The sequence below is a fragment of the Pan paniscus genome, chromosome 7 (genome assembly GCF_029289425.2).
Source record: "Pan paniscus chromosome 7, NHGRI_mPanPan1-v2.0_pri, whole genome shotgun sequence".
In the NCBI taxonomy this organism is placed as follows: domain Eukaryota; kingdom Metazoa; phylum Chordata; class Mammalia; order Primates; family Hominidae; genus Pan; species Pan paniscus.
The window spans coordinates 27649310-27675629 of NC_073256.2; the positions used below are offsets into that span (position 1 = coordinate 27649310).

At 41.5% G+C, this 26320-nt stretch overlaps 1 protein-coding gene across 1 annotated transcript in view; it reads right to left on the bottom strand.

Annotated features, from left to right (window-relative positions):
- Positions 1-23944, bottom strand: part of XKR6 (XK related 6) — a 359588-nt gene extending 335644 nt beyond the window's left edge. The window contains exon 1 of the mRNA XM_034965621.3: positions 17450-23944. Within this exon, the coding sequence (XP_034821512.1) occupies positions 17450-18213 (764 nt within the window). The 5' untranslated portion in view covers positions 18214-23944. The remainder of the gene's footprint in view (positions 1-17449) is intronic.
- Positions 23945-26320: the final 2376 nt, after the last annotated feature.

Genomic DNA, 26320 nt, shown 5'->3' on the forward strand with positions numbered 1-26320 from the left:
TGAAGGCTTAGGTTGCTTCCGCTTTTGGTTACTGTGAATAGTGCTGCTATGAATGTGGCTGTACAAATATCTCCTTGAGACCCTGCTTTCTTTTGGATATATAGCCAGAATTGAAATTGCTGGATCATGTGGTAATTCCATGTTTAATTTTTTGAAGAATCATTATATTGCTTTCCACAGCAGCTGCCCCATTCCACATTCCTATCATCATTGCTCAAGGCTTCCAATTTCTCCACATACCTGTTAGTACTTATTGTCTTGTGTAGCTCACTGCAGCCTCAAAGTCCTGGGCTCAAGTGATTCTCTTCCTTAGCCTCTCAAGTAGATGGGACTACAGGCATGTGCCACCACACCTGTCTAGTTTTTTTTTTGAAGACATAGGGTCCCACCATGCTGGGCTCAAGCTGGTCTTGAACTCCTGGCCTCAAGTGATCCTCCCACCTCAGCATCCCAAAGTGCTGGGATTACAGGTATGAGCCAGCACACCTGGCTTATTTTCTGGATTTTTAAAAATTATTTAAGATTACATCTGTGCTAGTCAAAATAAACTAAAATGTGAGGTTAACCAATTCATTTTTTATTTGATCTTGAAAAGAGGTCCTAAGATCTGTGTTGATTAATATTACTATAAGGCCCCTAAATACGGTTTTTGGAAAGTCTGCCCAAGTGGGCTCATGAAGTGGAAAGGCTCAGGAATAAGGGTTTAAACGCAGCATAAGGGTTATAACATTTGCAGTACTATGAACTTTTGGAAGCAATGTACATAGTAGTGTTTATCTGGAGCGTGCTTTATACAATGCCAACAAGTCAGGACTGTCTGTGGTCTGGGCAATAATATCCCCTGGCTACAATAGATGATTCCACTGTAAGGGCAAGACTGAGCCGGCACCAGATAATATAAGCAAATATAATGAAAAGTGTTAAAACTCTATTAATAAGATCAGCTAGACAAAAAAAATTATCTCATACATAGTGTATATTTGACCTCTACCACCATACAGAGTCTGTTAAAGGTTTCAGAGTATAGTTTTATTCTAATTATAATTTGCAGTTTAATCTCTCAAGTACAATAGTCTGAGAAGATAATAATTACTTATTGGCCACACAGGTCACAGATTTTGGCTTTTTAAGAAGAAACAAGAGCCCTCATGCAGACCCCTGGTACAGTCTCAACTGGTGGAGATACTATGGAAAGGAACTTTTAAATTATAAAATAGCCTCTAAATAAATACATATTTTATATATATACACACACACACACACACACACACACACACTTATATTACATTTATTAGTAACCTAATTTTTAAAAGCCCATTAAGAATGTCAGAAAATGTAACTTAACATTTGGAACTAACTGAACAGGTATTTTAAGACAGCTGACTGTTAGAAACTTCAAGGCTACAATGGTAGATTTCTGTTTTTTAAATATTTTATGGTTTTCTATAAGAACTTACAAAACATACTGACCTGTTTCGATGAAAACATTTCTGGTTTGGTTTTACATTTAAGTCATATTTAGATATTTAACACCTTTATAAGGAATTTCTATAGTTCTTTTTTTTCACTTTTGTAGATACGGGAATTCACTATGTTGTCCAGGCTGGTCTCAAACTCCTGGGCTCATGCAATCAACCCGCCTCAGCCTCCCAAAGTGCTGGGAATACAGGTGTGAGCCACCATGCACAACCTCAATAAGGAATTTTCAGATCATCTGAATCCATCCCCAGGGATTACTAACACACAAACCAAATAGAATTCCATATATTTTAGTATACAGCACATCCTCAAATAACATCATTTCATTGACCATCATTTAGTTACACAGTTGATAAGAAAAATCCATTCCCAACCGGGCCACTGTCTGGTGGTTTTTCTCTCTGGGTACTTGGGTTTCCTCCCAGACAAAGCTGGGCACATGAGGTTTATTAATGCATTTACCTGGTCCCAGTCCAAGGACATGGGTGCGGGTGTGAGTGTGAGTGTGCCCTGTGATGGGATGGCACCCTCCAGGACTGGTGCCCGCCCTGTGCCCTGAGCTCCTAGGATAGGCTCTGACCACCTGTGACCAGGTGGAATAAGCGGGTAAGAATTATCTCACATTGCATTAATCTTTCTTAAATATACATATGGCTCACATTTATTTCAACGTTTAATGCTAGAAGTGTTTTGGTCTTTACTTAAAAGTTTGGTGGTGTTTTTGTGAACAGAAATATGCCACAGAAACTTAATCTTGTTTGTATCAATTAGCCTATGGGAAAACTGGTTTCCATATATGTAGTTTCACTTAAAATTGCAGTTTCTAAGAACTCACTGATGACGCTGAAGATTTACTGTATAGGGTTTTAGAGTAAATTTCTAAATGTACGTACAATTTTGCACATTTTTTAAATATCTATTTGGTGGTCTATATATTCAACAGATGAGAATAAGTAGTCACTTTTAGGGATAGTTTCCTGGGAGATGGCACCCAATAAAGTCTCCAATGATGGGACATGATTTTATAAGAGTACATAACCTGTGCTCACAAACCAAGATCCAATCTTCCCTCACCCAGATGAACTTTTCCTTAAGACCTGAAACACTGATGAGTCTTGGGCACATGGCTACAATACTTTTCATTGAGTCCATGAAGGCCATTTTTACCTCAATGAAATATCATCTAAGAAAAATTATTTAAAACTCCAGTTGTATAATTTCAAGATAGTTTAGTGTATTTAGTATGACTCACGCTTCATTAAACTTCACAAGTATTTTTAAAAGCTAATTTAAACAGTTACCTGTTTGAGCTGATCGATGGAAACAGGGCTCAGGCTATTTCTGTACGACCCTCAGACTAAGAATGCTTTTTATATTTTTCGAGGGGACTGTGCATCAGAGGCCTTCTGTGGCTACACATCTTAAAATACTTCTTTACAGAAAAAGCTTGCCAAGTCCCGAATCAAAACAGAAATCAAAGTTTTAAAGAGAAATCGTCTCCTGTACTCTGCAATCAATAGCATTTTTTTTTTACATATACACACACATAGACACATTCATGCCCCCCCATCCCCATCCCACTTTAATCTGGAAGGTACCTGATCTACACAGAATTCTTTGAGTCTCTATCCACCAAAATGCAGGCTCCCTCTCCTGTGATGTGAAGGTGTTGCCCAGCCACCCTTGATCTAGGTATGGTCCACGGCTAGTTCTTCACAATGGCATGTGAGTGGAAGTGATGTGTTTCACTTCACTTCAAATCAGGGCTTTGAGAGACTGAGAGAGAGAGTCTTGCTCTGTTATCCAGGCTGCAGTGGCACAATCACAGCCCCCTGCAGCCTCAACCTCCTGGGCTCAAGTAGTCTTCCCATCTCAGCCTCCCAAATAGCTGGGAACCACAGGTGTGCCGCACCACATCCAGCTCATCTATTTTTAATTTTTGTAGAGACAGGTCTGCCTACATTGCCCAGGTTGGTCTCAAACTCCTGGACTCAACTGATCTTCCCACCTTGGCCTTGCAAAGTGGTGAGATTACAGACATGAGACACCACGCCTGGCCCAAGCTAGAGTTTTTAAGAAACAGTTATACTTTCTCTATAGTCTCTTTCCTTTCTCTGACTGAATGCTGAGGTGTTGAGCCCTGAGGATGTCGAAGCCACCACCAGCCATACCACCCCACGACAAACAATACTGTTCTATTGTGTTCAGTCACTGACATTTTTGTTATTAGAGCTATTGAGAAAACAGGCTGTAATAATCACTAACATAAGCATTGTGGATTTACTGCCTCTCATATTTAACTAACTTCTACTTAATTTGGAAGTTCTCCCAATAACCCTTCAAAAAGAAAGAGAAAAAAACCATGAAAACAGATTGTTTAGACTGCAGAAAGCAGTCTGTTTATTCTACCCATCATTCTTTTCCTTGACAACTGGCTACTGTTGCTCTTTTTTTGTTTACTGTAGCTCAGATGATTTATTTAAAACCTCACTATAACCACATTTCAAATGAACCAAAATGTAAAACCATTCCTGCTTCCTGTGTGTTGTTCAAATACCAATGCTGCATCAAAAATTATAGCATCCCACCCTATGGCTAGGTTTTAGAGGCAGAATGTAAAAGTGGACAAAAATAGCTCCACTTCAGTTCTTTATTGTAGACAAGGGCCAACAAAGCATAAGAAAGTTAAGAAATGTCACTTAACCTTGAAACACTATAGGATATCTCCCAAACAAGAACTTCCCAATGCAACTGAAACTTGACATTCTCAAAAGCTGCATCATGACACCATCGCTGATTCAAAAACATGTAAGAACTGCTGCAACACATGTCTCCGGGACATGGATTCCTTCCCACATGACTGGCAAAATGGGAATGACAACAGTATCATGGAGAAGGAGTGTTGGTTCACGAGCGATTCTTCCCGGCATGTTAACGTTTTGAAGCTATTGAGGGCCAAGATTTTTTCACAAATAATGAGAAAGACTTAGAAAAAAACAACAAAAAAGAAAGCAACCCTAAGAAAAATCAATCATATCAAAGCACCTTCCTTTTGTGCAAGCAGTGGGCATGGGGGTGGCCGGTTTAGTCACCTCAGTATCTGCTGGGCTCTCCATCACCCAATGATAGTGTGGGGGCACATGAAGGCTACACTCTGAAACAGAGCTTTAATTCTAGTGAAACTGGCCTCCAGAATAAACTAACATCTCCAAGAATGAATCTACATAACCCAGGATAAACATGTCCCAGGATAAAATAAGGCCCCTACAATCATCTGAGTATAATGCTGAGCGCAAGTTTCAAGGAAGAGTTAAGCCTCCCTGTATTTTTACTCAACTGTCATTGCTTTTGTTAAAGTTCCACTTACAAAGTTACATAGTTTTAAGTAGTCTGGCCTTAATCCTGTTTTTTTTTCTACAGCCCAGTTATTTTTAGTGTACGATTTTGCAGAATGAGAGGTTTTTCAGGAATGTGTGTATCACATTACAGTAGGTATGAGCCCATCGCTAATTGAAATAGTGAGTTGAAACGCCAAGCAATAAGCAAAAAAATACACTTCAACCTCATCAGACCCCATCCAAAACCAGGTAACATGCCTGACACATATCACATTTAATCAGAAAGGCCTGCTTGGGTACACACCAACCCTTTCCCACATTACAGCTCAGAAACTACCTAAAAATTAGTACGCAGTTCCTATCAAATAGTGGACGGCCCAAACACAGTCCACAAATGCTACAAACACATTCAAATTCTGTTTTTCCAAACTCATCATGTGATTGTCTCTACCTTCAGCTTCGTTTTGACAACTTTTGTTTCATCTGCAAACTGAGTAATGAGTCCTTTATTGTAGTTTCTCTTCCCTTCCAACCCAGAGCCATATATACCATCACCCTCTAGGCCCGACCAAAACCACTTGATTACTTAAACTTTGAACACAGAATTCCTTTTTGGAAGACATCATCTTTTCCTTCAGAGTTTTCTTCAGCTTTGAAGGCAAAGTGGCATCTTTTAAATGTACAGTGTAGGGTGATTTATTAACTCTTCTGTTGACTACTCAAAAGCTGTCTTCCTTATGACCAAACAAAATGACAGATTTGGAGTTCTGCTCATTTTGATGCGGAATCACTAATGAGCAGAGGATCTAACCCTCCCTGCCCTGTGCAAGTCCACAGACCCCAGGCCCCACCTCTGCCAGCCCAGCCTCTCCTAGGATTTCTGGCCCTGAGCTTCTCCGTTACAAGGTTCTCGGATTTTCTCACCATTCCCATGTACATTTCTAGGTGGAGTGCAAAGGGAAGGTATTTGAGTGTGCACAGATGCAGGGATGCTTGCTGATGTGCCGCACTAATATCTTACCAGCAAACACCATCCAACTCCCCCTCATCCCCTCCCCTGGCTGTTCTCCCCATGAATCTATCAAGCAAAATGTAGGTAGGTCATTTTTCTTCTCTGCTCCCTTCTTTCCTGTCTCTAATGACACTCAGTATCTATTAGGTCATGTCTCCTCTTTCATTCACCAGTTTCTTTTTAGGAATCTTATCCTTGGCACTGATTACAACAAATATAACATTTCTGAATTTGAGACACAAAATTCACTGGATTGAAATATCAATTTCCAAGCATAATAAAATGCCTCTAACCTGGCACTTCTGAGCACCAATGGGGATCATCCGTGTTCATAATAATGACCTTGAAATACTTCAAACTTCCAAAGAAAGAAGCTTTTGGATCAAAGGAATCCTCAATTATATGTCATAATTTTAATGTTAAATGTCTTTCCTGCATTCTAAATCCAGGCATACTATATGGCAACAGCAACTCTTTGGTTAATACAGACTTTTCGCCAAGCCACTCCAGCTAAAAGGTCCATTCAGATTGTTTAAATACTGGTAATCCATTAGAATCACCTGAGGACCTTCTTTTATCCATTCCGCCCCTCTAAATCTAAGATGCCTAGTGATAAAAAGTTTACCAAAAACAAAAAACAAATTCCCAAGCAATTCTAACATACACTCCTTCTCCTTGATAACTAACTCATAGATATTGGCAGAAATCAGCCTGTACAACTATGCTTCTCATCCCTGTCTGTGTACTGCTTAGGGAACTTTCTGAAAACCTAGATTTTTTAAATATATAGATTCTTGGGCCCATTCCAGATCTCTTGGATTACAGTCTCTTATGGTAGATCTCAAATATCTGGCTCCTCAAGTGATTCTGATGCACAGCCAAGGTTTGAAAATAGCTGCTTTGGACGGGTGCAGTGGCTCACGCCTGTAATCCCAGCACTTTGGGAGGCCGAGGAGGGCAGATCACCTGAGGTCAGCAGTTCGAGACCAGCCTGACCAACATGGTGAAACACTTTCTCTACTAAAAGTACAAAAATGAGCCGGGTATGGTGGCTCATGCCTGTAATCCCAGCTACGTGGGAGGCTGAGGCAGAAGAATCACTTGAACTCAGGAGGCAGAGGCTGCAGTGAGCCGAGATCGCGCCACCGCACTCCAGCCTGGGCAACAAGAGTGAAACTGTCCCAAAAAAAAAGAAAGAAAGAAAAGAAAGAAAAGAAAGAAAGAAAGAAAGAAAAGAAAAGAAAAGAAAAGAAAGAAAAAGAAAGAAAAGAAAAGAAAGGAAAGGAAAAGAAAGGAAAAGAAAAAAGAAAAGAAAAGAAAAGAAAGAAAAGAAAACAGCTTCTTTATATCCTTGGGATACAACTGCTGTTCTCAATGTTTCCAACAGGTCAACAGAGAACAAACATATTTGAGTGCAGTATTTACATGGGACCTGTGGGGTATGCCAAACCTACATTCCTTTGTGTAATGTGGAAGTCACGGGGTTGTAAGGTGCATCTACCCTGAGAAAGAGAATGGAGTGAGGTACTGAAAACTGTGTCCTAAGACACAGACCCAGAGGTATTAATATTACTCAGCTGTTTGATTCATCAGCACTTACAATCAACTACAAGACTTACAAGCCTACCCTAAGCTCTGCAGAGTTTAATATTAATACATTAGGCTAGACATCAGAGGTCTCAAAGAACCTCAGCTTATATACCAAGAGGCCCCAGAGGTTGAAGAATATCATTCCTCCATCTTCAATAAGCCAGACAACAACGTCCCAGAGGTAAAGCAAACTAATTCTGTCCCGCCCACAGCTCTGTGAGCTCTGGCTTCAAAAGTTTCCTCCGCCAGTGCCATAGGTTACTTTAACACTTTAAGCTCACTTCTTCATCTGTAAAATGGGCACAAAATGCTTGTGAAAATTAAGTGAGACTATATATATATATATATATATATATATATATATATATATATATACACAGAATATTCAATATAGTTTCCTTTCCTCCTTAGTAATTTCTCTATGCCTCCTCCACTCTCCTTGGATTTTTGTCACACATTCTAACACACTAGCAGGGCTCACCTCAAGTTTACTGCAAGTATCACACACATGTCCTCTCCAACAACTAAACTAGGACGTAGGGGGCCTTAGGAGGCACTTTATTGATCTTAGTTTCTCTAAAATGAACACGAAGCTTAAACTCATTAACTGTTTACTGGCAACCCATTCAACAGACCTGATAACTCAGCTCCTAGTTCTATTAATAGGACAGCAGTGGCTATCAAACCTTAAAGGTTAGAATTACCAGGGAGCCTGTTTAAAACACATACCCCCACCACCAACAACTACTTTATAACTGATTCCGGCAAGGATTCCCAAAAGACACTAAAACCATAAGGTAAACGGTATTTAGGAAAAGAGACACTGATACTTTGCTAACATATGACCCCACAAGTTACCTACCGATTGCAAAGGGAAAAACTACCTTTATATAAAGAAATCTGGCAGTCACAACCTTAACCAAGGGATAAAACTTAGCATCACTAATAGTGGGACAAAACAGGTATGGGGCGCCTACTGATATGATGCCAACATGAAGAAAGCAGTACTTCTGACAAAAATTTGTGCCTGAATGTAATTCAGCCCCTAGATGCAACTTCAAGTTTACTAGAAATACAGAGTGCAAACGACACCTGCAAGAGACACTCAGGAAACGCAAAATATGAGCAGACAAGAGAAATGGACTGGACCCTGGAAAAAAGTCAATGTCATGAGAAAAAAAAAAAAAAACAGAGAGGGACTATTCTAAAGAAACAGCAATGTAATTCATAAATTTTTATCAAGTCCCTGTTTGGAGGGGAGAAAAAACCCACAAGCAAATTTGCTGGGGACAACTAGGCAAATCTGAGTACAAAGCAGCTAATAGATGATTTTACAGAATTAAGGATTATGGAAATACTCTTAATTTTCTTAGGTGCAATAATAATATTGTACCTTTGTAGAATGATTCTAAAACATTTCATATTTGAGGTGAAGTATTTAGAGGTGCAACATCAGGATAGGATATGTGTTAAATACACACACATACAGATAAATATATCTGTATTAACTACTGGCCAGGCACAGCGACTCACGCCTATAATCCTTGGGAGGACAAGGCAGGAGAATTCATTGAGGCCAAGAGTTCAAAACCAGCCTGGGCAATACAGCAAGACCCCATCTCTACCAAATTTTTTTTTTTTTTTTTTGTGAGGTGGAGTCTCGCTCTGTCACTGAGGCTGCAGTGCAGTGGCACAATCTGGGCTCACTGCAACCTCCACCTCCCGGGTTCAAGCGATTCTGCTGCCTCAGCCTCCTGAGTAGCTGGGACTACAGGCACGTGCCACCACGCCCGGCTAATTTTTGTATTTTTAATAGAGACACCATGTTAGCCAGGATGGTCTCGATCTCCTGACCTCGTGATCCATCCACCTCAGCCTCCCAAAGTGCTGGGATTACAGACGTGAGCCACAGCGCCTGGCCTACAAAAATCTTTTTAAACGAGTAAAGCATGGTGGCACACGCCTCAAGCCCCAGCTACTCAGGAGGCATAGGCAAGGGAACTGCTTGAGCCTAGAAGTTCAAGGCTGCAGGGAGCTATGCTCACGCCACTGCACTCCAGCCTGGGAAACAGAGTGAGAATCTGTTTCTTTAGAAAAAAAATTACTGAAGCCAAGTGAATGGTAACAGGTGTTCATTATACTGCTCTATTTCCCTGTGAGCTTCAAAGCTTCAATAATAAAAATTGAGCAAAAATACACACTCCCTGGCCCAACTCCCTGAGGCGCTGATCCTGGAGTCTGTAGTAAGGCCTGGAATCCGCATGTTAATGGCCCCGTGGGCTCTCCTAACACAGGAGTCTCTGCCACACTTGAAGAAACACAGCTGAAGTGAGAAAGTCAGGCACCTGCCCTCTGGAGGGGCCTGAGTTCTGGATTGCCCTGCCTGCTCAACTTCACTGGCAAGCTTCCCAAGCCATGGGTTTGGCATCTTCCTCAAATCTGTTGCCTTTCCTCATCTGTCCTGTCTATTTAAGACGGAAAGAAAAGGAAGCATCATGGTGATATGAATGTTTTAGCTCACCTACCCATGAGTGAAAGCATGTGGCCAGGGCAAACCGTAATTATCAACCCTACCTTTCCTCCAAGAGGGTGGTGAAGAAAACAATATGTAGCTCTCTGTGAAATGAATATTCTAATTTCTTCCTAGAAATGAATGATGAGCACAGTCCATGCTCTAAATCAGTGACCAAGATAAAACAGAAATTGCTTCCTCATTTAAACTAAGAAGACAAAAACACTCCATTCAAAACAAAAATTATTTTTTAAACCACTTGTTTAATATTTCAAGGTAAAAGAGATCAATGAGAAGAAATTTTTTGTTAGAAATCTGTAAAATACCATAGGGTGCTGTAGTATGTTTTCAGCTATATTAAAATAATACAATATACCAAGATCTACCCACATTAGAAATACAGAAATGAAAAATCTAATGTAGAATTTTATGTAGAACTATATTAATGTCACTGTAACAATATCCACTGAATTCTCTCAGCAAATTCCATCTTTCCTAAAAATTCAACTAGTGCCAAAAGAGAACTTATACCTTAATCTAAACAAACAAAAAAATTCACTTAACAGAATTATTTCCTAAAAGAGCTCAAGTGACCTGATGGTATCACTAAAAAAAATCTTTTTTTTACAAACACTAACTTTTCAAAGTTAAAGAACACATCTCAAACAACAAATTACAGCAGGTAATTTTAAGGTTCTGACCCCCCCCCCCCGACAAAAGAAATTAACCTTGGTAAACAATTCAGAAAAACCTCCAAAATACATGGCTTAAACAGATATGCATATATTGCTTTAGCTTAATCTACCACTAAAAATTTTAAACAGATTACAAAAAAAGACTACTGAAAAATATAGTTTAATTTTAGCTGAAATTGCAAATTCACAAAATTAGCTGATAAAGTCAGCACAAGTTTCTCAGTAGGTTTAGTCTGACATAAATCTTAACATTAACTAATGAGATCTCCAAAATGTCCCTATACATAGGTGACACAAAATGAGAATTTGTTTAATAAGTCAAAACAATCCATGGCAGGACTTAGAACTCTACTCCGAATCAGCACCTAGGACACATACACACTTGCTTTAAAAACAGTTTAACTGATCAAACCAGAATCTGAAATTCCCTCTTTAAAGCTATTTTCAAAGCACAAGTACCTGTAGCATAATGAACTTTTTTACATTGAAGGGACATTAAAGATCAATCCATTTAACTGCTTGTTTGATAAATATGAGGAAACTGAGGCCAGTGGTTGTTTGTAACTTGCAGAGTGAGAAACCTGACTTCTTAATTCCAACAGTCATTCCCTTCATACCAGGCTATGTCCTGCGCTTTTCTTAAGTATCTCCAATAGCGGTAAGCAGTGGATTGTCTTTAGGCAATTAGTCAAAAGTCAATGAACTTGTTAAATGAGACTATATTTTCATAATTTTTTTTAAAGTTTTACTTTTTAAGAGGCAAATAAGAAATCCAGAATTTCTGATGAGAAGAAACTAGATGAATAGCACATCATGGGGAGTAAACTAAAATTTTAACCACAAACTTATTTGCAGACAGCACGTTGTAAAGCAAATCATCCTGGGGTGAAAATGGCAACATCAGAGACACAGTTTCTTTTTGCATCCCACAGAATCTTTCCATCCCACAGAATCTTTCCAACATTCCAGAATCTATCCACTGCATAAGCCTGACTAGGCAACTGACCTTATGAATAAGTCTATAGTATCAAATGATGTTGAAGACAGAAATGAACAACTTGTGACTTCTAGTAAGCACCTGCCTGCTAGACTTCAGGAGCACCAGCCTTCTTACAATACAGATTTCGATACTTTGTTTCTGGATCCTTCTGGAAATACTATGCTGCATCCCCAGTTGCAATTTCGCTCCAAAGCATGCCGTTTTTTCATCCCCTTCCCTTGAAAATTTACCATAAATGTCAAGTTTTTAGGGTTACTGTTCACTCAAAAACAAGAAATAAATCTTTAGAGATGTTCTCTTCTTATTCATTCTCCTGGAGGAAGTATCTCTGTCTCAATTTAACCCATTTACCCTCACAGCTAAGCATGTATTTCTGGATTTTTCAGATGGGAGGAGGGAGAAGGGAAGAAACCAGGTGAGGCAACTTCATGTGGTTAAATCTGCTCCTTCTTTTCCTTGATGGTACCAAAGGGTCTTGCCCACTGCAACATTATAAAAAATAATCATCCTAGTGTTTTTACAGTTTAACATTTTATGTTTACGCCTTTCATTCTTTTAGCATTTCTGTTTACCTAAGGTAGAGATTCATTTTTTTTTCCAAATGGATAGTCAACTGCTAATATCATTTGTTAAATAATTTTCTATCCACTGATTAGCAATGCCACCTTTACTATGTACTAAATTCTCACTAACATATCAATATATGTACAGACTCTTTATTCTCCTTTGCGAACTATCTGCTTAATTTCTCTGCACATTGGTCTAATTATTGACACATTATAGCACATCCACTTCCTGATCAGGTAAGTCTCAACATTCTTCAAAGTTTTTTTTGACTACTCAAACACATTTATACTTTTCTTAGATCAATTTTACTCAACTTTCCCCTCAGAAAAATCCCATTGAGTTTCTTTTTTTTTCTTTTTGAGATGGAGTCTCGCTCTGTCGCCCAGGCTGGAGTGCAGTGGCACGAACTTGGCTCACTGCAAGCTCCACCTCCCAGGTTCACGCCATTCTCCTGCCTCGGCCTCCAGAGTAGCTAGGACTACAGGCGCCCGCCATCACGCCCGGCTAATTTTTTTTTGTATTTTTTAGTAGAGATGGGGTTTCACCATGTTAGCCAGGATGGTCTCGATCTCCTGACCTCACGATCCGCCACCTCGGCCTCCCACTGAGTTTCTTTTTAACCAGAATTCCATTAAGTTTATGGATAAAATGAAAAAAAAAAAGCTATTTTTACAATTAGATTCCCACCCATTAATAAGCATATAAAGTACACTCTCTCTCTACCCACACACCCACACACCCACACAGCCCACAAATGCAAGTATACAATCTATTAATGTGTCTATAATGGTACCCTAGCCCCACACAAACGAATCTCCTCATTTGTAGGTATCTAAATATTGAATATTACCATTCTTAAACCACAAAATCTTAGCATTAGAGGGATATTACAGATCACTTATCCCAACACCACTCATAATCCCAGTTATGTTTCCTCAAGCCTATTTAATAGAATCACTTCAGAATTAAACAGAATTATTATGCCTTTCACACGCAACATAAACATTATTTGTATCCCATAAAAGGCAAAGAGAAGTGGGCTACATTTATTGAAGACTGTTTTGAATTTGCGAATTCTTTCAGAATGAGATTAATACTTGAGCTCAAAAAACAAAAAAAAAAAACAAAACAACAACAACAACAAAAAACAGAAAACATGGAGTACCATTAGTGCATACCCTTGAGTACGCCTGAGGTACTTTTAGACTCATGCTTCCAAGGTAAAGTCGTTTTGTTATGGTATTATCCAGGGGCCAAACTTATCGGTACCAGATCATTCCTTTCCCAATTCTGCCATCATATTTATTAAGAACACAAATCTAATATTCCTCTCCAAGTGGAACAAGCCTGAAATCCAGTTCTCAAGCGTGGGGTTCCCACGTGATCACTTGTGGTTCTTCTAAAACTAACACTTCTTGTGTCCTCCCCAGGGAGTCTTCTTCAGCAGGTCCAGCAGTGCCTCGGCCTTTCTATTTAAGTGCTGCAACAGATTCTATTCTCAGCCAGAACTACGAACCACTCTTCTAAAATAGTCAACATGAACAAAGACCCATAATAAACTAAGTATCCCTACATAGAGGAGCAGACAGGAGGGCAGGGGAGTGATTAAAAAAAATAATAAAGCATCTTCACCAGCCCAGCAACATTCACGGCTGATTTTGTAGAGAGCTGCATATCCAAATTCCACCAGTCTCAAATCAGAAAACAACGCTAAAACAGAGCTGTAGACTGCTCAGCTGGATGGTGCCATTATAAAATGCAAAATGCCTTTTCCTTTTTACTCTCCTGAAGGCAACCCTCTACCACATCCCATCTCACAAGATAAAGAACCACTGACCATCCTCTTAAATATGGCAAGTCGTATAAAGAAGTTAAGTAAATTCCTTTTACTCTGAAATAGAAGGGTGCAAACACACACATAAAACTACATCCATTAAATGGGAGATTAATGATGTGGCCATGAAATTTTGGTCAAAGAACTGTTGCTTCTTGACTGAAGAGAACTGACAATGCACTAAGCAACCTCTAAAAGTAACACAAAAGCAGAGAAAGGACAATAGCTGAAGGGAAAACTTGCATACATCAATGCAACAGGCAAACTAAATCCCACTGTTCCTAAAGCCAAACCCTCCAAGAAAATGCTCTCACTCTCTATTAACAACACATTGTACAAAAGTGAAGCCCAATGTGACTCATGCTCCTGGAATAAGTGATTCACATGCCAGTTATCCCCACAAAAAGCACCTGAAAAATAAAGCACATCAAGCCGTACAGAGGCTGTTACATGTTTAGTAATTAGTAGGAGTAAGGCATGCATGAAAAAGACCTTAATCACACACTAGTGCTCTGCAAAGCAGGTTCATGGGGCCACATCATTCTACAGACAACCATTCTTCCATGCTCCAATTTCAGCCCAGCCAAAATATTTTCTTACATTCTGTAAAGTTATTTGATAAAAGACGTCAAGTATTTGCCATCTTGACAGGAATGGCAAGATGCACAGAAGTGCCCCACTTTAATATCGAGGGAAACTAAGTTTTATTAAATCGGTGTTGTGCTTTGTCCAAGCTATAACCAAATAATTTTACATTAAAAAATGTAAAGAGACAAGTATTCATGGGTTAATGGAATCAGTTTTGACAATGTACAACTTCACTGACATCTTTTCTTAGAGATGCGGCCCAAACCAAATGATAGAAATATTAGATCTTAACCTTTATGTTATGTGACCATAAGAAATAGCAAAGTTTCCACAGCAAATATGTTTAAGGAAACAACTATAACCCCAAAAGATCTTCAATAAAAACAGAGATGATGTATGTTCATACACATTGACAAGCAATTGTTTGCCGAAAGATTAAAACAAGAATTCCTTTAAAGCTTTTACATATGAATGATTTCAACGCAAACAACATGGCTAGCAGGTATTAAAACAGCAGACCTTGTTCCTGCAGTATTTCAAGCAAAACCATCTAACTGGGAAAAAAAATTTTTTTAATAAAATCCTTCCTCAGTAAATACTGCTTTTGAAGTATAGCTATGTTAGAAAAAATAACTTACTAAAATTAGCATGTCTTTTAATAAGTTAACTTTAGGAAATATTTAGAGATATATTCTAATCTTGAAAAAAGATGTAAAAAAAAAACTAGACAGTAAAGTCACAGGCACTTTATATCACTGCAGAGGAAAGTTAAGATCAGAAAAAAAAAATACTACCCTACATACAACTACAAAAGCTAAATTGACATTTTAAATGTACTTTTCAGTTTGCCCTAAAATCTGGACTTCCACTTTGCCAAGAAACAATTAACATTTAGGTGAATGGAGGTGGGATTTTATTCTACTCCAATTTCATTCTGTCTCAAAGCTTACTACTAGTAAGTGTCCAGGACAGATTCCATTAGAAACAGTTCTCTCAGGAATTTTAACCTGACACCAACATTTTTACTGCCCACACTTCGGCTTGTTCAGCAGAAGCCTACCAGTACATGCTGCTGAATTCTACTGGTATGTTAAAATCTCTCTTCCCCATACTTTTTGTCCCTCCCCTGCTTCATTCCTGGCATCTTAACAACCAGAAAACACCCCCCAGCCCCCGCCCAAAAAAAAAAAGGTATCTCCAATACCAAACACACTACCTTTCATTCGATATGACTTTGAGTGTGTGGGTGTTTGGGAATTTAGATTTCAAATTTAAAACATATTTCAGAATTTTATTTGACCCCAAGCTATGCTTATAACAGATAAAAGTTAATCGGCATTTTCCTGTTTTATTCTCTCACTTCTTATAAACTTATCAGCAGGAAACAAATTATCTGCAGACAAATGCAGCTAGAAAAAAAGCTGTTTGGTTCAGCCTAGAAAGGCCAGTAAACAACTCTGGGTGGTGCAGGGCCTACGGAACCACCCTCACTTCCCCTAGCCTGAATTTGCACGTAAATCCAGCAGGAGACAAAGTTCTTGCATCTACTCTCATGATTTGACTTAATTCAATCCCATGTTTTCTGAAACGTTTTCATTTAAATAAATTCTGAATAGAGATCCGGACAAACCATTAAAAAGACAGCAGACTTTATTTCAGCTAACCTGGGTATATCTGTTACCTGAACTACTAAATGCCTAAAATCTCCTACTAAGCTTGGAGTCAGGGCAGCCTAGGCAAAATGTCTTCTCACAGAAGCCATGCACTTGAAGAGCTTGTCCCTGTGTAATTTATCTTCAGTAAGATTTTTTTCTCTTGCAAATGCTCTCACCTACAACTCACTGTTTCCAGAATACACACAAGCTAATTTAAGTAAGAGGGCACAGATGTACTCAGGTGTGAATGGGTTCATTTCCTCAGTTTAGCCAGTGAGGCAGTCAGTGAAGGCCACGGCAGAAAGAACACCTGCAAGTGGTTTGTGAGGGACTGAACTGGGACACGGGAAATTTACAAAACCAGAAAGGGCCGCAAAGCCAAGCTTGCGTCTTGTGTAAATATAAATCACTCACACACTGGCCTGGCTACCAAAAACATCGTTTCCCCAGAATAGGTATCCAGGTGGCTTTAATTGATTTTCTGGAGGTGAGAGTTAACACCAAACGCTCGCGCCCATCACATTTTATCCCATTTTTACCTGTCGCTAAGAAAAGGACACGTCTAATCCAGCAAACCAAAAAAAAAAAAGTCTTTTTTCCTTCTGGGAGAGCAGTGGTTTGGAGTCATTCACAGGGGCTGGGAGTGCAGGAGGGGGAAGGGGCGTGGAATCCAGGAGTGCTCGGAGGCGGCAGCAAGGGTTTTTCCACAGGGCCCCACGCAGGCCACTGCAGAGGGAGAACGGGGGAAGAGGGGAGGATGTCTCACCTGGGAACAAACCCGAATGCAGCGGCTGGAGGAGGGAAGGCTCGCCGGGGCCGCGAGCTGGGGTGCAGCCCAGGGCGCCCGCAGCTGGTTACCTCGGGAGGCAGGGAAAAGGGGCGCCTGGGAACGGAGCTCTGCAGAGGGGACGGGGAGGGCAGGCTGGGGCAAGAGCCCCGCCGAGTGCGAAGCGGGGACGAGGATGGGCCAACGGCAGGTCTCGGCCTCCCCGGGCCAAAGGCGTGGCCAGGGATCCAGATCAAACGCTGGTCTTTTGGAGACGCCAGGGGCGGCGCGCGGCCGGTCCCTCCTTCGAGCCCCCCGCGCTGGGCCCGTCCGAGGGGCCGCCCCGCGAAGCACCGTGAGGGCGGAGGGGGGCTCCTCAGGGCCGGCCCGCCCCCACCCCGCAGTGCTCTTACCTCCACACCTGCCCCATCTGCAGCAGGTGGATGACCGACTGCCAGATCCACACGGAGAGGCGACACAGGCGCTGCGCCCCCGGCGTGGGGGAGACCCTCACGCCTGGGCCACCGCGGGCCGCGCCGTGGACGTAGCCGGCCCCCATCATGGGGGGGCCCCGGCTGGTGAGCCCCTCCACGGCGCCCAGCCCGCCGCCCGTGTAGTCCTGCACGAACCAGCGGAAGCTCAGGCTCTGCACCAGCAGCGACGGCACCAGCACGAAGAAGAGGGTCAGCCCGAAGTAGACGTAGTCCCCCTTGCGGTAGTAGTCGAGGGCCAGCCACAGGTCGGTGCCCACGTCCCCGAAGAACACCAGCAGCGCCAGCACGATCCACAGGCAGTCGAGCCACGGCCGCTCCACCTGCGGCGGCGGCGGCTCCGGCCGCGCGGCCGAGGGCGTCGGGGGTTGGCGGCCGGCGCCGGGGGCCGCGGGAGGCTGCAGCGGCTGGTCCCCCCCGTCGGCGGCGGCGCTGCGGCGCGGCTTCCTGCCCAGGAGGGAGCGCAGGCAGGCGGAGCGGCAGCCCCAGTAGCACGAGGAGGTGTTGCAGCAGTGGCAGATGTGCATCGAGCTGCTCTCGCCGGGCTCGCTGCCGTCGCCGCCGCCGCCGCAGCCGCCTCCCCCGGGCTCCCCGTCCTCCTCGCCGCCGCTGCCCACCGCCTCGTCCAGGTTGTGCAGCTGAGCGAAGCCCACCCCCACGCCACCGCCATCGGATTTCGCCGCCATCTTGACTCTCTTCCCAGCTCCGGAGGTTGGGGGGGAGGGACGGCGGGGGGGGGGGGGAAGAAGGCAGGGAACGGGGAGGGGGGGAAACGAATGGAGAGGAAGGGGGGCGGGGAGGAAGCGGGGGAGCAAACGAACGAGGGGGGAGTGGGCCAGGGAACCCCCTCCGCTTCCGGGTAGTTGGCGTCACTTCCGGGCGAGCCCCCCAATCGCACGGCGCCCGCAGCTCCCCAGCCCTACCCTCCCGGCCAAGATGGCCGCCCTCCTGTGCCTCAGCTGCTGGGCGGGGGACCGGGGGGTTCTCCCCGCCAGGGCTCCCCTTCCCCTCTTCCGTTGACCCCGAAACCCATCAGGTTGACCCCTCGGCGTTTCAGAATCCGGCTGGGCCGAGTGAGGCGGTCCAAAGTGATCCCTGGAGGGGGCAGTGCCAGACGTTTTGGGGTCCCCTTCCTCAGCGTCGCAGCTCACAGCTTTCCTCCTGGAGAAACGCCCCCTAACACCCTCCCGGCTGCTGGTGGAGGGGCGGGACCTCTGAGGGAAGGGGCGGAGCTAGTGCAAAGCAGGTGATTACGTGTCACTTCCGGGAGATGGGATGACCTCATTGTGTAGTTAGACAACCCCCCCCCCAATCAAAATGTCTATGTCTCACCTCTTTGGCTGTTTCTATTTTCTTTTAAATTTCTCTTATTCTTCTCTTATTTTGAGGGTCTTTAAAAATTACATAAGTCAGATTTTCACAAGCAAGTTACTGATTCTCACTTCCATTTAGACACCTCTCCTCTTACCTCTGTTGACCTCCTGATTTTCCTGTCACTGACAACTTTACCACCTTTTGTAATAAAGTTCCCATCATTCCCTTAAAAAAGCTTCAGGCAAAATTCAATTGGAAATCAGCCTGGTTGGGTCTTACATGTTGGAAGAAGGAATGAATGGGCATATTGTGACCTTGAATATATTTTCTGCCCTATGGAAATATATTCTACCAACTTTTTTTTTAATATGCAATTTTTAAATTCTGTGATCTTAATTTGGAAAATGCAGAACTAGCCAGGGCTTGACCTGTATCAATTATTTGTTCAGGTTATTTAAATGTGTAAGGAGTGCCTTTTAGAATTTTTTTGGTGCTAAGGCGCTGTGGGTAAACATTGCTTTAAATAAGGAAAAAATGTTATCAATGTGCTATATCATTAAGGTAGGTGCAGGATACACTACTTAAAGTTAGCTAACAAATTACAAAAGTGAAACAGCACTGAATGGATTTGAATTACAATGATCTTCCAGTGAAAGTATTTTTGAAGCCAGATAGCCAAAATAGGGCAAGCTGCATGGTTACAGTTGTTCCTGATCAGATGAAATGAACATTTTACAGTTAAAAAAAGAATGAGGGGGAAAAAACTCCCTGAATTTTCTCATTGACCTCCCTAGATTTTTCAACTCATTTTTGTGATTCTGTCTACTTCTCCCTTCACTAAAGTCTTCTAATAATGCCAATAACTGTCTTTAGAATGTTAAGAGTACAAATTAGGTAATATTTATATGGCTGGAGGTTCTATGGCAGAAAGGTGCGTTTGACAACTTCAATAGTTACTTTGATACTATTGAATACTATGGCACCTATGAGTTTTGGGAGTGGCAGGGTAGATGGGGATACTACATTTTAGGACACAGCTTTTCATGAGTATATATGCCAGTGTGAAATCTCTGAAGACTTTAGAAAAATTACTAATAGTGAATTTTTACTCCCATACATTGGGAAGAGGGGAGTGATTCCAAAATCAACTTTTAGAAACAAGCCATATAACTGTATCCATGTATTTCATGCTATGATTTAAGCCTCATACTCCCTATGGTATGTAAAACTCATACTCATATGTAAGCCTCATACTCCCTATGGTAGTAAAACTTAAGGCCAGCAGGTAAAGATTATTTCTGCATATAGATGGGATTCTGTTTCTTTGCTGAATTTGAATGAATAACACCTTACATGGCATAAATATAGAGTAGGATTGCCCAGGTATGAACCCCAATGTCACTAAAATAGTAACATGAATAATGTGAGCAAGATTACCTCTTCAAATCTCAGTTTTCACCTTGATATAATAGAAATAACAACAGTGACTTTTCTGAAAAGTTGCTGGGCAGAGTAAAGGTGGTAATCCTTTCAAGGATCTCTATATGATACCTGATAGGCAGCTAAGCACTAGAGAGTAACTGCTATTATTATTACTGTTGTTATTATTATGTTTGCATAATACTGACATGTTTCTACTTAAATCCTATCGCTGAGTGTATTTGGTATCTCTAATAAAAGAAAGCATTTTGAAATACTTCTAGAAAATAGGTGCAATTAATTTGTGCTTTCAAATATATTTTCTCTATTTAAGCTATGAGGCTGTGAAATGAGATACAAAAGCAGGCAGTAATGGTGTATTTATGATTCCTATTTCTGTGTGCCCTGAAAGAACATAAACTAGTGAAATTAGCTAAGTAAATTACACTCACTATATAAGGCTGACAAATGAGCTTATGAGTCAAAAGTGTTTATTACAATTGAAGTTTCAAGTAGATATGTAAGATTCTCAGACTGTCAAGTGACTTCAACTTTACATTTGCTGTTTCAACAATTTTGTCCTTCTACTTTCTCTGGAAGAAGGATACATTATGGAACCCAGAAGGCTCTAAAATTAAAATCAGTTACAATGATAATAAACCTCTCATGAAGACTCACTGAAAAGTTAACATAAATCTGGACTGTGCTTTGGATGGCACACTTTTACCTAGAATTTTGGGGGCGATTTTTGTTCCAAGTAAGCCAGCACTTAGCACAATGCTGAACACATAGTGGGCACTCTATAAGTATTGATTAAATTAGTGCAAATTAATTTTCCAGATAACTGAAATTTCACCTTTAAGTGCCAAAAAAATGTATTTTACATTTTATGATGTAAATCTCCATAAAATTCAATCATTACAGAGATACCTCAAAACTTTAAAGTGGGGGGAAAGTGAAAGAAATGCATTGCCCATTGGCTTGTGCTCTGCACATCAGGCAGAAAGTTGACCTTTTCCTGACAACTTGACCTTGAAGTGGCCTTATGCTAAGAGGCTCTAACTATTTATGTGCCTGTGCCGGCCTGCTAAGCACCAATTGTTGTTGAGGTTGGTGGTGGTGGTGGTGGTAGCAGTGGTGGTTTTTTCTAACAGTATTTTTTAATCTCTGCTTTCTTTATTTATTCAGTTAGTTAACAACTTTGGCCCCTGTATTTACACTTTAATATAGACAGAGAAGCCAAATAACAAAGCATGTTGGAGTTACATGTAAAATAATACTAAATAGATTTTTAGAGCCTCTTCTATGAGTAAAGTTAAAAAGCTTTAACATACAGAAATTGTGACATAAATTTTAAATGTTTGGAAGCCCCTTGGGGTTTTTCTTCCCAATTCTCTATTTTCAGAAAGGCACAAAGGAAAGTTAGTGTTGAATGCTATTATGTACTAAACAGTCTCCCATACGTGACTCCTTTTAATTATATGGCAGTCCAAAAACGCATGAGGATTAGTATTCCCATTTTAATGGTCTAGAAAACAGACTCGAGTCTGCCAAATGAGTTACCCAGAGTCACATGGGCAAGGGGAGCCATAGATTAGAATCCAGGCAGGTGTAATTCCAAAGCCTGCTACTTACCCTGCCATTGTCCTGGGCCAGGCAGCTACTGGCACTTCCAAATGAAATTAGTGTTACTGTGTTAGTCAGAGTAGGGACCTTATTACAATGCTGGTAAGCAACTAGGAAACAGAACACCTCAATTCCAATATGGGGATAGGCCTCAGCAAAAGCATTACAAAGAGGCTGTCTTATACATTTTTCATAAGATTTTCCTAGTTTGAGCCTACATAAAGCTTCAAAAGAGTAGGTGGATGTCATCCTCATCAATTCTGTGCCTTGTATCTTATTGACTTCTATAGAAACAGGACTTCTTTGAGTGCTGAGGAGTAAGCTCATAGAACCCATTATCCCTAGAAGCTACATTTCTGTATTCGACGTTAAGAATTGAAGTGTTAGCAAGCACTCTCATACTCTGTTGCTCGTGGTACAAAATGGTACAATCTTTATGAAAGGGAATTTGGCACTACTTACCAAAATTTCAAATGCAGGTACCCTTTGAGACAGCCATCCCTTTTATGGGACTTTATCTTACAGATAAATACATAGATGTCAGAAAGTATGTGTGTACAAGTTTATTCATGTAGCATTGCTTACAATTGAGAGAAAGAATGGAAGGAAAAAACCCACATGTCCACCCAAAGGGGAACTAGTTAAATAAATTATGGTACATCCACACAACAGAATATGGGGCAGTGATGTTGAAAAATGATAGTTTTCTTTTTAATGATATACAAAGAGTTGCAGGATGCTTTGTTACGCAAAACTCAAAGTGCAAAACAATAGAACATGCTGCATTTTCTGTAAGAAAGGGGAAGAGATAAGGTTATCTTTTCTTATTTGTTTGTATTTGCATAAAGCAACTCTGGAAAGATACCTAAGAAACAAAGTGATTACCTGTAGGGTGGTGGTAATGGTGGAGAGAAATGCTGTGAGTAGGAACAAGGATGGGAGAAAGATAATAAATGTTTGGGGGGAAGTTTGGGGAGGTCGCAGGGAATATGCACCCATATGTAGTGTCACAGAGATCGGTAAGAATCGGCGGGGGTAGGTACATCTGTATTGTCTAACAGCAACATCACTGAGGAGTATTTTGTGAAGTTTTTTGTCTCTTAAGAACTAGTTATAACTCTGACATCTGTGAATTGATTTAAACCCTTCTTGAGCTTCTTTATATTTTTATCCACTGTATTGTCTAAGTAAGGATAAAAAGCTTCATGTATTTACTCCCCAAAGAGCAGAGTACAGTGTAACTTTATCATACGTACACTTACCGTGTGTGGAGTCAACTAATCATGCCCAACCAAAAGAAAATAAGGATCGCCAGGTGCAGTGGCTCACGCCTGTAATCCCAACACTTTGGGAGGCCAAGGCGGAAGGATCTCTTGAAACCAGGAGTTGGAAACTAGCCTGGGCAACATAGCAAGACTCTGTCTTTGAAAAAACAAATATTAAAATTAGCCTGGCATGGTGGTATGCACTCATAGTCCCAGCTATTTGGGGGGCTGAGGTGGGAGGATCACTTGAGCCCAGGAGGTCGAGGCTTCAGTGAGCTGTGATTGCACCACTGCACTCCAGCCTGGACAACAGAGTGAAACCTTGTCTCAAAAAAAAAAGAAAGAAAGAAAATGAAGATCAAGCAATAGCAAATCAAATCATACAGGCCACTTCCGAGAATGAGCATAGAGCACATGTCCCCAGATTGAGTGTGAGATGGGAAATAGAACACTGTAGACCTCTGTTCCTTAGTTCCTAATATGATTGTCTTCCCAGACAAAGTGGGATTCTAGGACTTAAAGCCTTGTGTTTGTCTTCCCACATGCCCTCCCAATTCAAGCCAAGTCTTTTCTCTGGTCCTCAACCAAAGATACAAGATTGTATCTGATGCTGGCTCAGTTGGCCTTTTGGCCAAGTGATATGATGTCTCCAGTGCAAAGAAAATTTGGGGTATACGCAGTTCTTAGGCTCAGTGCAGACCTTAGATCCCAACCAATACTACCAGGACCCTAAGTAACATGAAACCCCACTGTGATGTCTCCTTCAAGTTTAGACACGTATCCTGGTTATAGTATTTCAGAATGTGACAGACACCAAATTAAGTCTAACTTCATTGATTCTTTGCATCTAACTTCTTTTGGTACAAAGAAATATAAGAGATCATTTCTGCAATGTACAGTCCTATTGAAGACATGAAATACACACCCACCAATATGAGTCAACAAAATAGCATTATAGATAAGTCATGAAGTGATGCTCAGATTTACAGAACAATTAGTGATTAGAGAGTTTAACATAAGAGATTCATTTGTGAACAAGTATGTAAGCACCTACTACATGTCAGGCATCATGCTAGGTGCTGAAAACAAAACACATTGTACATGGAGCTGACTCTAGCGGAAGTGGCAGATAGTGATCAACTAAACATACAAATGAATAATTATAAAGATGAAAACAAGAAAGCATTTATAAAAGGTTTTTTAAAAACCAAGAGGTTTAAACAAAATGGGATCTACTGAAACATGAGGAATCAGGAAGCCAACTCTAAGGTGACATTTAAGCTGTAATTGAAACCGGAGGGACTATTTTTTTGTGATAGCGGGGTCCAAATGCAGAAAAATACCCATGTCAGGGCCTGAGCTGTGAGCTCCTCGACCTGAGGGAGGCCAGTATGTGACATCATAGGCAAAAAGAGAGGGGATCCAAGGGAGACTGAGATGGAAGAAAGAGGCATTCCAATTGTGCTAAGGAATTTTTATTTTATTCTAAGTGCAAATGGAGTGGCACTGGCAATAGTGACAAAATAATTAGGGAGAGGAGCAGGAAGAGTTAAAGAAGGCATTACGGGGTGCGGGGCGAGTTCACCAAAATGCTGGAGCTCTGGACAGAGATGTAGGTAAGGGGAGGGATGGGTGTGAGATAAGGATTCCACGGGCTCCCATCAGGGCATCAGGCTGACCGGAGACAAAGATTTGCATGGACAAGGGATGAGGCTAGAGAGGGAAGATGCAGGTAGGGAGAAGACTAGGGCACCCTAGAAAGTTATGCTTGATGCTGGAGGCAGTGGGAGCCCCTACAGTCAAGACAGCAGGGTGAAGTAAAGTGCTAAGGGCCCAAGGGCTTGGTGTTAAGGGTATGTGCTTTGGGCAGTCAGGAAGGGGAGAAAGGGAGGAGACTGGTGACTCATTCATCCTGCTGAAATGCTTCAAAGAGAGAATGGACTTTGTTATACTTGAGCCCCATCAGATCTCAGCCTTCATCATCTAGACTTTAAGGGTTTCAGCCTTTTTAGTTAACCTTACACAGAAGCGCCTCTGTCCCACTGTCAGATTTCACTACACAAGTATACATTGGGTGCCTATAATATATCCAGGACTGAGCTAAACACCTGGAGAACAAATAATTATATAAACATTCATGCCACGAAGCTAACTTTGATCCTTTCTGTGTGGTGGGGTCATATACTGCCAAGTGATGGTTAAATTATGCCCTTCTCTGGGTCTTCCCTTTTTAAAATAAAAATGTTTTGTTTTTCTTAATCACAGGAGGCAGGCTCTATATTTAAATCTTAGCTCTGGCATTAACTAGCTATAGTATTTGGGGCAAGGTGCTTTCTTAATTGAAGCCTCCCTTTGTTAACCATAAAAATAAGCAGAATAAAATTTACCTTGCAGGGTGTTTTGTGAGTGTTTCATGAAATAGCACGTGTAAAAAGCACCTGCTACTGATACACAGTTGGTCCTGGCCATTCACTTGAAGGTCTTCCCCATTGCCAACTCCCTGGTCCATTGATTTGTACACATACACATTTTTTCCTGGTTTTCCAGCATTGTGTGATGATGTCGCTGTGTAGGCTTCTTGTGGGCTTTTGCCTTTCAGCACAGCATATGCATGATGCATAAGCACGCACACAGCCCCCAGTCTCAATTCCTGACTATGTCACTTTGGGCAAGTTACTTCTGCTCTTAGGTTTATTTTCCTAATATATGAAATGATGAGCACACCGTTACCCCTACCAGTTTATTGTGACTTCAATGCCTGATGCACACAAAGGGCTCAAAAAATACTCGTCCTCCCTCCCTAGTCACTTCCGCTATTTGCTTTCTATGACTGCTATAACGAAGTACCACAAGCTTGGTGGCTCAGAACATTACAAGTTCATCTGACAGTCTTGGAGGACCAGAACTCCAAGAGGGGTCTTTCGGAGCTAAAATCAAGGTGTTGGCTGGGCACAGTGGCTCACACCCATATTCTAACACTTTGGGAGGCTGAGGCAGGAGGATCTCTTGAGCCCAGGAGTTAGAGACCAACCTTGGCAAATACAGCAAGACCCCATCTCTACAAAAACTGTAGTCCCTGCTACTATGGAGGCTGAGGTGGGAGGATCTCTTGAGCCCAGGAGTTCAAGGCTGCAGTGAGCTATGATCACACTACTACAGTCCAGCCTGG